Below are 17,992 nucleotides of genomic sequence, written 5' to 3'. Positions count from 1 at the left end.
CTCCTTTGCCCCCCCAACACCAAACCATCACTGATGGCTCTTAGGTTAACATATAAATGCAGACAGAAACTAAACCAAAATACTGCAGGGATATGGGTCTCAACAAACAAGTTACTCAGTATTCTGCAATTTGCCAACTTTCCTGCGAATGTGTTTTCTTCCTCCTTCACAGTTTTGCGTCTTCATTTGATTGGCTCATATTAGATAAGACCCATATTGTTCATATTCAGCAACCAAACAATAGGTCAGTGACAATGACGTAATCATGGCAAAAGTCACTGACAAACAACCTTATCCTGCTGATGAAGAATATGCTCAAATCTGTCATTTTGGAAGGCTGTCGCGCAGACGATATTATCGTTTAGCTTAGTTGAGAGAAAAACTGGTTGACTCAAACTTAGCTGCTTAGTCACTAGAATAGCGAATAATGAAGCAGCTCCGATGGCTGCACAATTTAACATTGATTTGGCACTTGATAACTAGAGCCTGGTTGATACTGAAATTGTTAGGCTGACATCAATATTTTAGAATTACAAAATCTATAGAGCCAATAGATTACTGAATGCAAAGGTGAAACTCGTTCTAAATTCCCTCCAACATATCTGTATATTTTCAGTTTCTTGTTACTGCACACACAGTAAATATGAGAATATCAGGCAGTTGTATTGTCCATCCAAAATATCCATCAGGTTCTGATAACACCATCCAAGTAAATCTTGATGCTCTGATTTATAGTCTAAGCAGACCTGACTTTACTGTATAAAATCAATGGAACAGTGAAATGAGCATTTTGCTTTAGAAGGGTGTTCATCTCAGAAAATTGCCTTCGATTCTCCTGGGAACCTTGTTGGAGGAACAAAAACAAACATGCACTGATGTTTGGCAATCTGCCGGCTGGATGAGGTGTAGATAGTAAACAACTGTGGCTGTCCTGAGATACCACACATGCGATTAAATCACACGCAAAGTAAATCTGAAGAAAACATATTATGTATCATGAAACAAATCTGTTTGAAGGTGTTTGTTGTATTGAAGATTAGAACAGAAACAACCGAGACTGATGACCCTTGATGGTTCGGAGCAAGAACTCAAACACAACTCCATTTTTCACCCTTTGATTAGAGGCATTTTCTTTCCTCATTCCAGCACTGCTCTAATCCTCTCTGTGTGTGCCTTGTCATAGATTACCTGAAGCTAGGAGCAGAGCAGTCTGGCCTCCTTGTGACAGGTCAGAATATTTATATCTGTGTCCCATCTGTGCACAGATTGTTCTCCTTTTCATAAATGATTGAGCTAAGGCAATTGCACAGGCAGGAAGGAGTGAGACCTCCCCTTGTGGTGGCCGGGGCAGCAACTGAGTCCAGTATCTGTTACTTGTTTGTTTAGCGAGATGTGCTGAGAGAACAAATGTGAGCGGTATCATATGTGACACATTTAAAGTCTGAGCGGATGTTTTTAAATAAATGTGTCACTTTCTGCTGTCTTCATTGTGTGCATGAATTACTGTATCTGTGTGAGTGTTTTGCAAGCTCCACTCGCTCCAGTAAATGAGCCCAGCAAGCCTCATATTTTATCACATTTGCACAAATATGTTCGCTCAAGATAACAAACAGTGGTGAAGGCTTTGGAAAAGGTTCTTTGTGTGTGCCTGGGTGTTTAATTGTCTGCAGGCGTTGAAAAGTCTTGTAACACGATTTTAAATATTTTTATGTTTTGATCAGAGATGTGTTAATTTCTGTAATGTTTCGTAATCTCTCATACAATACTATATATACGTGGATTTAAATACACACCTGCCAAATACAGGGTAAATGCTGTCTGTTGTAAATTTTCCTGCCACCATAGCATGGTGGGTGATACTTGATACTGAGTTATGATCTAATGTTTTCTATGAAATATGAACCTTAAGGCTATACAATATATTCCAAACCCACAAACAGGCCAATTACAAAACAATTCTTTAAATGGATTGTACACTAATTGGCCTTATTTCTATCACATTTGATCAATGCCACCAGAATGAGAACAAGCAACAAGAGTCTTAATTGAGCCAATAAACAAAGACTTCCACAGGATTTATGGGTACACTTTGGCACGGCACCGCCTGTCAGCAGCAAATTGCCAGTGGTGTAAATGATTACAACGGTCAGTGATCGTATACACACGCACAACACCACTTTGCTTGTCATGGGCTCCAGTTATACTACAACATTTAAAGTCAAAAACAATACATTCAGCTAATGTGTTCATAATTATAGGAACCCCAGAGGGAGAAAAGCAGAGCCTTTAGAGAGATCCATCTGTGATTTTGCACTGAGGATTGCTGATGTCTCTTCAAAGGCGTCTTATGTCTAATGAGGGCTCGCGCTTTGAAGTCTGTCCTCATAAAGCTTTGTTTGCTTTTGTTTGGAGTTTTAGAAAAGATGAATTGCTCGGCCATTAACATTAAAAAAGAACTAAAGGGAACCCTTACCTCATTGTTGGATGATTGGATTTGATTGTTATGGTTTGGTAATTATAATAACCCCTTTTAATATCACAGTGTATGGTTAATGGAGGACGACAGCCCCCTACTCGATGCCTGCCCAATGTACTCGTTATGCAACACAGTAAGATGAAGCAACTTGAAAAGCACATAAAGCAGATACATGACGTGTCCTCTGGTTTGTACTACTTCTGGGAAATGCCAAAGAAAAAGTTGCACTATTATATAATTATTGTTAGGTAGAAATGAATGCTCATTATTATTCTGATTGAATTTGCACTACAACACTCTCTTCTCCATTATACATTGTGTCTGTGAGCTAACACAGGATGCGTTGTTCACTGGGTCTTTTCCCACAGCTGTGCCCAGGCTCTAATCATCTCCACTGACCTGGATCATTACCTCAGTCAGGCCCTCACAGCGCTATCGGTAAATATTTCAATGCAAACTGATGCCGGGGAGGGTAAATGGTCCTGTAACACAGAGTCATGTCAGGATGCTGCTGCTATCGTCACCGATATGTGGTTGTAGTTTGATATCTGTTGATCTTTGTGTGGATGTTGGAAAAGAGCATCAGTCATGGCCTTCTGGAAATAGTGTAGGAAAAAATCAATGGACATGCATGTAGTGCATTATGGTCATAAGTCCATTGAATACTTTCACTGAACGTCAGGATTCTGTCTTGTACAGCATTTAATTGATAAACTGGAAAACTGAGCTTCCAATTATAGTTGATATCAGATTCATATTTTGACAATTTTAGCAACAGTTCAGACAGGAAAAAAAAATTCCATCTTTGCATCTTAGAACTGATCTCTGATTAATCCATAGTACGGATATAAAAATTTTTTCTATGGGGTCCAATCAGTGCAATCTCATTTAGAGGTCAGCAATATGGATAAATAATTTTATCACAGTATATTTGATTTCATGTATGATGCGACAGGTTGGATTTCATGTATGATGCAACAGGTTGGATTTCATGTATGATGCGACAGGTTGGATTTCATGTATGATGCAGCAGGTTGATTCATGTTAGATCATTATTATAGTTGATTTTCTGGAAATGCAATTGATCATCATCTATTGATAAAATCACACACTGATGCAAAACCTGGAGATGTAAGAATGTTTTAAAAATTGCCAGTCCTTCTCATTAGTGTGGAATATTTCTTACAATGGCCTGATACAATATAAATATGGATGTCAAATAATTTCCTCCAGCTGAACTCAGACAAAACAGAAATCCTGGTCATTGGGTCCCAGCAGATGGCAAAACAAATACTGCCATCTGCTGGTTCCCTAGTAAATCACAGTAAGCCTGTGGCAAAGAACCTTGGTGTCTGGTTTGATTGTAATTTAAATTTCGAGCAGCACACCACAAAGCTTGTTCAATCATGTTTTTATCAACTTAGAAATATAGCAAAAATTCGATCTATGTTAACTTTTAAGGACACCGAAACCATTTTACACGTCTTCATCTCATCACGCCTGGATTATTGCAACAACCTTTTCACTTGTTTAACCCAAAAATCTACTGATCGACTCCAGACTGTCCAGAACTCAGTTGCCAGGCTTTTAACCAGAACAAAGAATTATGACCACATTACTCCTATTTTAGCTTCATTACACTGGCTCCCAGTATGTTTTAGAATTGACTTTAAAATTTTAGTGATCACTTTTAAAGCTCTTCATGGCCTCTCGCCTTGTTATATTTCTGACCATTTAGTCCCATACACACCAGCACGTACCTTGAGATCCTCGGGCAGAGGTCTGTTGTCTGTTCCAGAGTCTCGACTGAAAACTAAAGGGGACAGAGCGTTTGCTGTCAGGGCCCCGAGGCTCAGCCTGTCCGAGGAAATCAGGTCGGCTGAGTCAGTGAACACTTTTAAGTCCCTTCTTAAAACACACTTTTATAGGAGAGCCTTTCCCGATCTTATTTGACTTTATTTTATTCTATTTTACTTATTTTATATTTATCTTAAACGTGTATTTTAGTCTTTTCAATGTTTTCTTGCTTTTATCTTGTATTGTTTCTGTATAATTGTCTTTACACTTGTTAAAGCACTTTGTAACTTGTTTTTGAACTTGTTTTTTTTGTTTTGGACACTCGTCATGCAGAGTACTCAGCCAGTACTCAGCCAGTCATCCTTGGCTTTGGAGGAGCCGAACAATTACCCTATCGATGTCATTGGGGCATCTCAGTTTGGGATTGACACATTTATAACAGAAAGCTTGGGTGTATTTATAATAATACAATGATAATATATATACAGTATATTGGTGGTTGTGTTATGGGACATTTAGGATCCAGTGTTTCAGAGCTTGACTGGTACAAAGGTCTAAAGTCAGAATATATTCTGCTGATTCAATTTTGACCATTCTTTCTAGTCTGTCTCTTGTACTGTAAGTTTCCCAACTTTATGGTGGTGCAATACTTAATTCCTGGAATTCTCTTTTAAAAGGATAGCTACCATGGAATAAACGGTATAGCAAAATCTATTTCATACTTTGCTATAGATATTAACAGCTCTGATGCAAGTCTTGAGTTCAAGCATTTAAGGATTCTGGCTGGTTGCAACTTAAATCCTTTATAGTGTTGCTGTGGCCATAATTTCTATCAGTTATGATAACATTCCAAATTGAGATTTGGGAACACAAAGATTTTGTAACAATGAAGTCTGATGGGGCATTAAATTCTAGCCAACAGTTTAGCCAGAGTATCCAGACCACTTTATTTGTAGGTAAAACTGAAAGTGAACGCACCAAAATTAAATTGGTAAGTACATGTCAATGTTATAGGCATGAAGGTCAACACAACAGGAACATGCCAATTTGTGATCAGAAATTTCCTTTAAGAGATGTATTTTTGCCTGAGAGAGCTCTAATCTATACAACCTTCCTACAATCTACAGCAGGTGTCAGGTTGCAAGGTAGAATATCAATGATGCAACTGTACTTGTGGTTGTTACTTGTGTGCAACTTTGGCAAGAAGAGGTATGTGGGTTAACTCTATTTACATTTATGCATGTGAACGTACATGTGAGCCATATATTTTCTCTGTAATTGTAAATGCACAAAGTGTTTAGATTTTCCTTCCTCTGGCAGGAAATGAAAGCCAAATAAGTAGCAAATTTCTAATCCTGATTTACATGTCTTCCTACCCATGTGGGTTTATAAGAAAGTTCATGTGTTTGTGTTTGTGTATACATGTTCGGGTAGCTTGGAGGGCAGTGTGTAGTGGGCAGCAGCCTGTGAAATTTAATCTGAGTATTAATTTCACAGGCTGGAATACTGGGGAGGACAATTTTTGCTGCATCACTGAGTAACAGGGATCCCCCTTTTACCATGGTTACCATGGTTACCACTAGCATGCCAAAATACCATCAAAGTGATGTCACCATCTGTGCATGCTGATATTAGTATTACTTGGTCTATTACAGAATACAGTATTGTTCGGCAACTGCACCTACAGGAACGGCAACCTACTGCTGTTGCTGGTATTTCTTATTGTCATTATTCTTTACTTCCTCTCCTTTGCCTCCTTCTTTCTCCTTCTTCAACACCTTCATCCTCTTCCTCGTACTCCAGATCCTTCGGGAAAGACAGAAACAAAACCAACAAAATATTTAACAAAAGTCAGTTCCAAAATCTCCATCAGATGTAGGTCTATGGCCGGTAGATCACCTGACTTTTCCTCTAGTGCCACCTTGAAGTTGACATTTGAGTGAAATTTCTTCATAACTTTTGGATGGACTGCCATGAAATTTGGTCAAAATTTAAATTTTTCCATTAATTTTGTTTATGACCAAACACCTGCAAAACGAATGACATTTCCATCAGACTTAGCTGTGCTTTAAATGTATAATGTCACTTTGATGGCATCTTGTTATGCATTTTTTACTGTCTAATAAAAATCTAAATCAAATATGTTTAGTACTAATTTGCCATCGTAGCATGCTAACTCGCTAAACTAAGATGATGAACAGGGAAAACATCATAGCTGCTGCAAGTCATTATGAGCATGTTAGCATGCTGTTGTTAGCATTTAGCTGAGATCATCACTGCTGAAGTATAGCCTCACATAGCCTTTAGTGTGGCGGTATACATTTTCATCTGTTCATTATTCCATTAACATGTGTCTAAGTTGATTTTCCAGAAACTATTGAACTATTGAAAATAGAGCTTATCAAAGATAAATGTAAGAATTTTAGAGAAAAGAAACATTTAGAGGTTATCAATTTTTTTAAAAGTCATTAATTGTTGCAAAACTGTAAATGTTTAATCATAGTATTTTGTTTTAAAATATATCAAAGTGTGTGACTGAATGTAACATGCAATAACATTGCAGTCTAAATGCTTCTCTTTTTACCTGTAAAATTAAAAGTATATTTTAATAAAAATGTTGTCTTTTTGTTCATCCCTCATAGTAGATGCATTGTGTATTCTTATCATATGAATTTTCCTGGAAAGGTCAGCGTGCCTCCTGGGGGTTTTACTCTGGAATACATGATTTCTCACTAAATGGCAGTTTGGCACTGTTTACCAGCACAATAAGTGTATTACCATCAACATGCATTTACTAACAATGTCAGGGCTGAAACTAACGCATATGACTCTCTACATTTCTGTCAATATGCAATCCCTCCAACACAAGTAAAATCTTCTTCTGAATAACTGAATCATGTTTTGTATCAGTGTTCTTGAGCGGAGATATTGTACTTGGAGTATTAGTGATAAAATCCAATGATAGCAGCCGAGAAGACCAAAATTAAATAAGCATATGCATGGTGTTGTTTATTGTGATAACCATTTTAATTGAGTTCTTGCTCCCGTCCATCCTGGAGATTCCCGCTGCAGCCTGCTACATTCCCAAATGAGCCGTTCTGCCATCTTAGTGTGATTTGGCAGCAAGACACTCACAGCTCCAGTCAGGAGTTGCATTAGTCAGCCCATCTGCTCCTTACAAACTGTGGTTCACACTTCAAAGATGTCTCTCGCGCCGGCTACTGCGCGGAGGTGCGAGCCCGATAATTTGCAGAAGAAATGCAGCAGGGTGCTGTTTCTAAGACATATTTGAAGAAAACTTACTTTTCCTCTCCAACTACATTGATACTGCTTATGCTGTTGATCAAATGCTGACAACTACTCATCATTACCTGTTGAATATGTGTATGTAGAATATGTATTCTACAGTATTGCCCATTTTAAGTATGCAGCATCTATTTTGGAGTTGCAATCATTAGTTGTTTAATTGATAAGTAGATTTATTGTGAACTATCTGGCACAAATGAAATGTCAAATGTGAGAATTTTCAGCTTTAACTTTTGTTAGTAAATTTAATCTCTTTGGGTTTTAGACTATTGGTCAGACAAAACAAGACAACTGATGACATTTCCCTGATTGTGTCTTTCACCGTTTTATGGGCCAAATAAGAAATAACTGCAAAATTGATTAAACTGCATTCATTGATAATGCCAATTATAAAACTCATTGTTATTCAGGTTTTGACTTTCATTTTGATTTTGGACTAAAAAAACAACAATGGAAGTGAATCCCAGAGGGCCTACAATCCCTTTTGACAAAATACAGTATATGGCCAAGCTCAGTCCACAATCAATTGAAGAGGCTTTATTAGCATCCAAGCCCATTCCTGTGATTTCTCTGCTACTGAAAACTCCTCTCAGGTCAGACGTAAAGCAATGCTCCAATGCTCAGGGGGGTCTTTCTGTGTAGCCCAACCAATCTATTACTGTGACAGCATGTCATGCAGGGGCCAGGGAGCGTGTTCTCCCCAGGGATCTCTAATTCAGGAGGCAGGATCTTTTCCCCAACATATGCCCTCCTCTTTGCCAACGACCTTCACATTTCACTGCAGGGATACCATTCGGAATAGCAACGACACATGCTCTACGTCACATGCCATATCTGGTGCTGTAATTCATGATACTTGGATCACATTCTGTCTCATCCCTTAGGATAGCACAGCTCTTGCTCCCGACTGTACCTCAAATGTCAATTAGAACCTGCCTTGAGTTGAGATGACCCTGATTCAGAATTGATATTTGATGCTGCCTGTGTTGTTAAAGGTCAGATGATGCTAATCAGAAGTATTATTCAGTTATGGGAATTGTGTTTCAGTACAAAAATTTCATTTTGTGTTCTCTGTCTGCATTTGCAAGAAATTGTTTGTCTTGGAAAGTCTGTGCCTCTGTGTGTATGTGTGTGTGTATGTGTGACACATATGCAAACACAATTATGAAATATATATTAATTAGTATACAGTGCTAAGTGGTCTGTGCTGTCTGGGTTTTGTGTCTTTGTTTTTGAAGTGCAACCATAACATTAAAGCAAAGAGTTTAATTCCCTCGTCGTCCCTTCAGTGTCACACTTGTTTTATGCATCACTGTGGCGGCAGCTGCTCGCACTTCCTTGGTGGTGAGACGGACTAACTGAACTCAAATATAAAATCTTAGCATGAACAGTACAAATATTGTGACCCATACACGTAAAACACACACTTGTTGGCTAAGTGGCAAATGGTTTAATCAGATTACCTGTGAAATGTTTACTCACAAAGTCTTTGATTCCCCCCTCCATTATTTGCTCATATCAAATAAACCACCGTTAAGGTTTTATTAGTTGCAGATGGTTCTATGGATCTCAACACCGATCTTTTGGTCAGTCCACCACATTGGTCCAAACTGAAATATCTGAACAACTATTAGATGGATTGCCATGAAATGTTCTGCAGGTATTTGTGGTACAAAAAAATCTAATGATTTTGGTGAACCCCTGACTTTCCATCTAGGACCATCAGAAAGTCAAAGTTTGAGTGAGATAACTTGAAGTCTACAAGACTGATTGGCACAAAATTTTGTACAGACGTCTGTGGTTCCCAGATGAAGAATGTTAATGACTTTGGTGATTCTCTGGCTTTTCCTTCAGTCCCACTTTCATTCTTTGTTTTAAGTGAAGTACCTTGACAACTATTGGATGGATTGCTCTATTTGATACGGATATTCAAGGTCAGTAGAGGATAAATTTGAACAATTTGCCTTGTTAACGTTTCAAGTGGTGCCATCATCACTTCAAATTTTAAATTTGCCCAATACTGCGGTTTATGACCAAATATCTGCAAAACCAATAACATTCCCATAAGCCTCTACTTTGTGTGTTATGCAATTTGGCAATGTTTGGCATGCTAACAGGCTAAACTAGGATGTTGAACATGGTAAATACTGAATCTCACTCAATATGTTTTTCTCAAACATGCACACACTACAAGATTTGAAAATAACTGGGCATCCCACACTACATAATCTTAAGATTATCGTGCCAAAGGGAGCAATGCACCACCTCACGTGATCTCATGTGATCTCATGGGGAAGCAGATGTTAACAACATTGCCATTGATGTTTTGCAACAACTTCCTGTGGCAATGCTTTGCAGTGAGGAAAAAAAACAAAAGCAGTGCCCAATGAGTCTACAAGTAGTTCTGGAGGTTTAAGACTGGATCTTTAAACCCCTCACATTACCAGATACTCTGGGCCAAACATCAGTACCAACCAAGGTCTTAGACCAGATTTCTTCTCCGATTGTCAGATGGGGTGAATCTGCGATATATTGACCCACAACTTCTGTAGTCTGAGCCCCGCTTTATAATTATTATGACTCTGTTCAGGTACTCAAAGAACTTGATTAAAGTTAGGAAAAGGTTACGAGAGTGGATGTGTTTATTGTAGTAATGTTTAAACTAAACCACAATCTTTTCCTAATGCTAATCAAAGTGCTAACCACACAAGACAAACCTCAGTCCTTAAGACAAAAGTCCTGGACTTAATGCTCTTAAGTCGTGCTCACCATACACCCAACCACCTCTCTATACGACTTGTGTTCAGTACAAAAGGTTGCACTTCTAATCTAAAAAAACAAGCATTGAGTGCACTGTGCACATATAACAAGGTGCTCATTTAACCCCCTCGGCTGGCTGCTTGAAATAGTGGAAAGAAAAGTGTTGTTATTGTTATTAAATTATTTATGACCTTGGCCTTCACCTTGACTCATGACAGTTGTGGCAGCGGACATTGTGAATGTGTAATGATTCTGCGCTGGCAGGGATCACAGCCAATGCATGACTGATCGATAGACACTGGTCTCTCTCTCTCTCTCTCTCTCTCTGCCTTTATTGATCAGCCAGTGTGTGTGTGTGCGTGTGCCTGCAAGCCAGACTGAACAGACAGAGAAAATCCTTGCTCCTCGTTACTCAAAGAGCAGTCCAAGCATTGTCACTTGTGATGGAAACCAGTCCTTGTTCCCCTGACACAATGTTGAAGAATGAAATGTGCAGTTATGATCTTTTGGAAGGGACTTTATCAAATGCCCATGTCTCCCTCCAGACCAGACGCACAATGTAATTTGTAACGTCACTTAAAATTACAGCTTCTGCCAGAGTTAATAAGTCATTTTTTAACTTCCCAGACTGATAAAAAGTCTATCTTTAGCTGCCTTCAGCTCCAGAGGTTTGGATATAGGCAGCAGAATGAGCTAGAAAATTGTGGAGAAAATGGACTGCATGACCTTTTGGAATAAAAACTCTATTAAGCATATATGGATGCATGTCAGATTGGACAGGCAATTGCACAACAAGGTCAGTATCTTGGGAAAAGCTGTTGCTTGTGTTTACAAAGACAATAAGTCACTATGCTCTCGCATTGATGGCATCTGCATGGGAATCACAATATAACTGGTGTTGGGACTTCTTGCTCTTAATCCCACAGAGGTACACATGCATTCAGTCTCATGACAATGGAATTGGGAAAGCACTTTCACTGAATGTGCTCTGAATCTGAAATCAGACCCTGAGCTGATACACAAAATCAGTCTGTGTTTACAAGCATAAATACTACTTACATGGCCCATTGGAATTCAAATGTAATTTATTTTCAGCTAATAAGTTTAACTGGAGGCTGTTTGATAATGAGTGTTGTTATAAAAGTGTCTCTCCAGCCCAGGGTCAAAGCTTTATATCCGTCCTTTTTTGCTGAGCCCATTCTTCTGTGTCAGATAAGTGGCCTTGCAGTCGATGCACAAACAAAACACAAGTCAAAACAAAAGACAACAGCCTGGTTCCTTTTAATCCTGATATATAACATGTTCATTCCTCAGCGGGAATGTGAAAAAAAGTCTCTGGTTTACTCGCTCCTGCACAAGTTGGACCAGAAGCGATAACTTCTTCAACTTAAAGGGAGAGTAAGTGATTCGGAAGAAGGATTGCTGATCTATGAACTCAACTGCCAAACAAATACACCCCTCCCTTCAGTGGTCCTTCAGAAGCTCTGCCCCCCAAATTTCAAATCGCTGAAGTTTCTCGCCCTTGCCTGGTCATATAACTTTCTTCCACACGCAAAACAGAGAGGTAGCCAACAGTGAGGAAATATTTGCTGAATTTACAAAAAGTGTGTATTAAAATCACTTACTATCCCTTTCACTCCTTTTCTCTTTACAGAACACTTGATGTTTTGTTGCCATGGAGATGAAAACCCAGACAAAACTGAGATGCAAGTACTGGGAGGTTCTTAATAGCAGAATGATTTTCTCACTGCAGAGGTATTGATCAGATTTATATGCAGGGATTGGACGAGCAGGTATGACTGTGTTGCGCTGACAGTCACCTAAAAATAATCAGACCACAAAAAACGTGATTAAGCAACATAAATCTATATATGTCCATTTTACCACACAGTTCTCTGCCACCAGTCATTTGAAATTCAATGGAGAAGACGATGTATTGATAAGTCTGTCTTTAACCCCAAGGTTACAAGGTACATTTACTGTCATGCATTTCAAAAAATGTCATCATAAGTAACAGGTAGTTCATAATGAATCAAGAAGGATGATGTACTGTCTCGCCAATCAGCACTTTAATAATATAAAACAAACTGCCCATTGCTTTCTCAATGTATCAGTTAATCCTTTGGAAAGTAGTGGAAACAGCCCAAAATGATCACATTGGAGCAGCTGGAACCAGAGAATGGTTGGAATGTGTTCTAGTAAATTACTTAAACGATTACAGTTATCCCACCAGGCATAAGCCTGGAGTGGATCATGCATTTGATTGCATGTGTGCCTGCATCTGTCTGCAGCTAATCTAGAATACCACTGGATCCACCAGCTTAATATTTTCTGTGCGGTGTGGGTGCGGTGAGTCACAAAATTTGATAAAATTATTTTATTGACTGAGCCTATCATAAAAGGCATTTCCAGCACTCGGCTAGGCTAAAAACAAGTCTTACTTAATGTGTTGCAGGCCACATTTTGGCCTCTGTCGTGGCTCAAAAACTGACACCCATAGAAAGTTTAATTTTGAACCAGAGCATCTGCAGATTAATTCCATAAAGGATATGTTATGATCCAGTAAAGTTAGGCACGATATGAGATGAATAAATCCTCGTTTTTGCCATCTTCACCACCATCTTGACTTCAAGGAGGCCGCTATGGACAACTATAATTCTTGTTACGTTATATTGAAATGCAAACTTTTTGCTGGAAACTGCTTTGGCAAAATTGGTAACTGAAACATTCATGCCAATAAAGCACATTAAACTGAACTGAATTAAGTGAGATTCAACTCTTCATTGTTTGGGAGGGGAGAGGGAGGGGATTTATTCATGTGGTGTGTTACAACAAATATTCTAAATAAATTACAGTGTGTTCAGAAGTTTGGACTTATCGTCATGTTTCCTTATTAAGTTTGTTAGACCAACCCAGGACACTTACAATACCACACTGTTCTATGCATCTTTAAATAAAACTTACTCTATACTATACAAAAAACTTTCTTCCTTTCTTTCCACTGCTCGCATGCATGTACACTGGACACAGTCTGCCCTGGACTTTTCTAGTTGCTGATCATTTTCTGTTAATCGACCAATTGTTTCAGCTCTAATCTGTTAGGTTGGAGCGATTTAGGTCATGGATCCAGGGTCCCTCTCGCTAATATTGCATCAGGCAGGATTGGCATACTACTTATTCTATTGTGTATGTTTGTTTTATTTTGCATTAACGTTGGGCACTCTTGTATTTACCTTTTATTAAATATGTATATCTAAGATGGACTTGGAACAGGTATAGAGTTTCAGCCTTTGTGGAGAATAGTGAGAGACTCAGATCTGATTGAGGAAGGAAAGGTCACTCCACCTCACTCCAGCAGCAGAGAGGAGACAAGACTGAAACAAAACTGGAGTGAGAATGATGACCAAGTTATCACACAGATGCAAAGGACAGAAGAGGAAGTCCAGAAGTGAAATAAGTGCAATTTATAAATGATAAGTAAAATAAATAAATGAGATATTTTAAAGATACTCTAGAACAGTTCTGTACATAAAACTGAGTTCACTGAAATCGTTTCCTGTATTGCGCCCATAGACTGCATAAAGTAGGGGGCGTTGTCATTGTGACATCACACATTGTTTTATGGACTAGTGTTTGGAAGCCTCAAGTTTGGCATTTGGGCTGTTGCCATCTTGGTTTTTTGGAACCAGCAGTAATCAGGGTGGAGCTGATGAAGGATGCTGCGTTGCTATACTTGATAGGTTGCCATGGTAGTGACTTGTCAGTTCATTGTCTATTTCACTGAAAATGGGACCAGAATTTACAAATTGAACATCATGATGTTTCAAAGAAGACTTGACACTAGTTATTGAAAACATAAACTCATTAGGAAATTGTTTTCTGAGGTAATAAATCAACTGAGAAGTACAGGGCCATTTTGTCATAGACTTTAATATACTCTTTCTTTTTGCAACCAGTGGAGTCGTCCCCTGACGGCCATTAGAAAAAGAACGCAGGTTGAAGCACATCCACATTGGCTTCACATTTCAGACCTGGAGGTTGCCATTTGATTGTGCCTGAGAATTTGGGGGTCTGACACAAAGGAGATCTTAACATTACAGTTGCACAAATTACCCATGTTTTTAAAAAAGTCTTCTGATTATCTCTATTTTTTCTTCTTTTTTGCTATGTGGCGGTGTAGAGAAGCTTTTGAAATGGCACTTTGATCATTATGTAGTCGGAGAAATGTACAGAGTACCTAATCGAACAGTTAAAAGACTTTCAAGCTTTTATGATGGTAGTCAAAATTTTGTTAGGAGTTGGTTGCATATGGGCAGTTTGGACTCCAGATCTTGGTCTTTCTAAAATCCTGTCTCAGGTCCTGCTCAGGAAGGTCCAACATGATGATGATGAGGTTCCATTTGTCAGTGTGGTTCTTAGTAATGAATCAGTTAAATGAAATAAAGTTCTTTTAGTCGTGATATTTTTAAACACAGGCTAATAAACTATCATTTATTACCTCAGTTTTTATAATACTGCTAAAGTCTGCTTTTATTTTTATATACAGTATTCCTGCTAGACAGAGGTTTTCCCATGCCCCAGAACAAATTTTTTCAGGCACTGCAAAAGAGGTTAATAGTTTTTTTGGATCAGTGTCAATCCGCTTTAAGAGGATTTTCATTTTCGGGGGTATGTTCATAGTGGAGTAGTAGATGTTGCCATATTTGGATAGAAAGAGGCTCAGTTTTTCCTTTGGGTTTAACATGTTGAAATTAAAACCCACACTGGCACAATAAAAATGTCAATAAAGAGGAGCTTGTGCAATGCATTGAATCCTATTTAAACTAATTAACCCTGTGCATGCGTTCCTAAAACCATAGGCAGTGACAGAGGCCTTTGATGAAGCCTGTCAGTATGAATTACAAACACTGATTTTGCATTTTCGTCATTACTCACAGCTGTAACAAAGGTCGACACTTGAGATTCTTCTTTGAAGCGATTCTATCAACACATGTGTGAAAGGCATTTTTTTCCCCGAGTGGAAATGAGGTGACTGATCCCGGGGCTTCTGTGTTTTGCTAACATTGTCGGGAAAAATCATCTTTAGACGACCACACACACAGGAGCTGTGCACATACAAAAACTCAGCCACTTACAAGCTGGCGCGCGCTTCTTTTCAGCACCATGGAGAGTAAAACCCCCTCAACAACAAGAATAAGACACAAAGAATGAGTATTTAAATAGTCTGATTTTGCACAGCGCAGCAATCTGTTGTCAGTTTCCCTGACACTTTCTGCGGGAGAAGCGAAGCAGCGTCTGGTGACAACATGATTTGTCTGACTGACCAACGCGTTGATTTTTCTCTTCAATATATTTTCTGTTATGTTTTTCATTTTATTTAAAGTTGACTCAATAAGATTTTGATTTTAATTGAGCTTTAAATGACACAGGCATGAAATTGAATGTCTTAAGAGAGCTCTGGATGATCTATAGCTTCACGTCTGTTTATTCAAGGTGACATACAATCTATGAGAGCTGAGAGAGAAACATTCTAACTTGGATCCAACGGGTGTGGATGTGATTTCATCAAGTGTTTCTGTTCCACCAAATTTGAATGAAGGCGTGTGCTCGACATTGTCAAGTTAATTTCTGATTGGGCGTGTGGTGGACGTATGTCAGACATATGCGCGCCGTGGGCGTGTGTCGGCGTGTTTGTAAAAAGGAAAAAAGAAATAGGCAGATCGGAGTGCGGTGCTTCAGTGTGTGTATGCGCGGAGATAGGTGATGGTTAGAGGAGATGCAAGTGGTGTCGGCCTCAGCTCTCCAAAGCTGTAGGCTTTGGTTGAGAGGCGTGGCGCGCTTTGCCCCTCCATACCGAAAACCACCTGTATGGATGACCAGACCTTCAGCGTGATCCAGTCGCCCTCGTCCGCAAGGCTCAGGGGCAGCAACGTAACTGACAGCCAGGGTTATGTCGAGGTGGAGAGGGGCTTCATGACGGTGGAAAACATGCTGGAGGAGTCCGCCGTGCTCTCGGCGCCTCACCTGCCGGCGGGTCGATATGAGCGTGCTAGCCAGGGATGCTGCGAGAGGGTGGTGATCAACATTTCGGGTTTACGCTTCGAGACGCAACTTAAAACTTTCAACCAGTTCCCAAACACACTGCTGGGGGACCCCATGAAAAGGATGCGCTACTTTGACCCACTGAGGAACGAGTACTTCTTTGACAGGAACAGACCAAGCTTTGACGCCATCCTGTACTACTACCAGTCAGGGGGGCGCATACGGAGACCTGTTAACGTCCCCATTGATATTTTCTCCGAGGAGATCAGGTTTTATCAACTCGGAGAGGAGGCCATGGAGAAATTCCGTGATGATGAAGGGTTTATAAAAGAAGAGGAGCGCGTACTGCCCAAGCGTGATTTCCAAAAGCAGATTTGGCTTTTGTTTGAGTATCCTGAAAGCTCTGGACCAGCAAGGGGAATAGCCATCGTTTCAGTGCTTGTTATTTTGATTTCAATAGTTATTTTCTGCATGGAGACTCTGCCGGAATTTCGGGATGACAGAGACCAAGCCACAGTGGCACCCACTGTCAATGGCACTGCCCCACACGTGCCAAGCCCGTTCACAGACCCCTTCTTCGTGATAGAGACACTGTGCATCATATGGTTCTCTTTCGAGTTACTGGTCAGGTTTTTTGCCTGCCCCAGCAAAACTTCATTCTCCAAAAACATCATGAATATAATTGACATCGTTGCCATAATCCCCTACTTCATCACTTTGGGGACCGAGCTGGCCGAGAAGGAACCCAACAGCGGCCAACAGGCGATGTCCCTCGCCATCCTGAGGGTGATCAGACTGGTGAGGGTCTTTCGCATTTTTAAGCTGTCACGACACTCAAAGGGACTTCAGATTTTGGGACAGACCCTCAAGGCCAGCATGAGGGAGCTCGGCTTGCTCATATTCTTCCTTTTCATCGGAGTTATTCTCTTCTCCAGCGCGGTTTACTTTGCAGAAGCAGACGACCCCTCGTCCAGTTTCACCAGCATCCCGGATGCATTTTGGTGGGCAGTGGTCACCATGACCACAGTCGGATATGGAGACATGCATCCGGTGACCATTGGTGGGAAAATAGTGGGGTCGCTGTGTGCAATAGCAGGCGTGCTGACCATTGCCTTACCCGTGCCAGTGATTGTGTCCAATTTCAACTACTTTTACCACAGGGAGACTGATGGAGAGGAGCACCCACAGTACGTGCACACAGGCAGCTGTGAGCACCTCCCATCGGAGGAGCTGAGGCGGTCATGCAGCTCCTCGTCCCTCAGCAAGTCTGAGTACATGGTGATAGAGGAGGGCATCAACAGTGCGTTCAAACAGCCCAACTTCACCACCGAAAGCAACCAGAACTGCGTGAACATCAAAAAGATCTTCACAGACGTGTAAAGGAACCCCAGAATGGATCATTAATGGAGCATGAAGAAACAGTAGCTATAATATTTTTTATATAGACAATCATAATGTGTCAGTCCATATCTGTGGATAAACGCTGCGCAAATGTCCGTTTTAACAAGTCATTTATCCTTTTATTTGCTTCCAGTGTGTAGGGTATTCACATTGAGTAACAAGTATTATTATGACTCTAAAACATTTGCACAGGAAAAGTATTCATTTCGG

The 17,992-nt window shown here is 39.9% G+C and overlaps 1 protein-coding gene across 1 annotated transcript; it reads left to right on the top strand.

The window, feature by feature from the left end:
- The first annotated feature begins 16,207 nt into the window (after positions 1–16,207).
- Positions 16,208–17,761, top strand: LOC123956347 (potassium voltage-gated channel subfamily A member 3-like). The gene has a single exon (XM_046028474.1). It carries the CDS (start codon positions 16,208–16,210, stop codon positions 17,759–17,761), a length of 1,554 nt encoding a protein of 517 aa, XP_045884430.1.
- Positions 17,762–17,992: the final 231 nt, after the last annotated feature.

The sequence above is a fragment of the Micropterus dolomieu genome, linkage group LG18, assembly GCF_021292245.1.
Source record: "Micropterus dolomieu isolate WLL.071019.BEF.003 ecotype Adirondacks linkage group LG18, ASM2129224v1, whole genome shotgun sequence".
Taxonomy (NCBI): domain Eukaryota; kingdom Metazoa; phylum Chordata; class Actinopteri; order Centrarchiformes; family Centrarchidae; genus Micropterus; species Micropterus dolomieu.
Note: the sequence above shows the minus strand (reverse complement) of the source record. Positions and strands in the feature narration are given on the sequence as shown.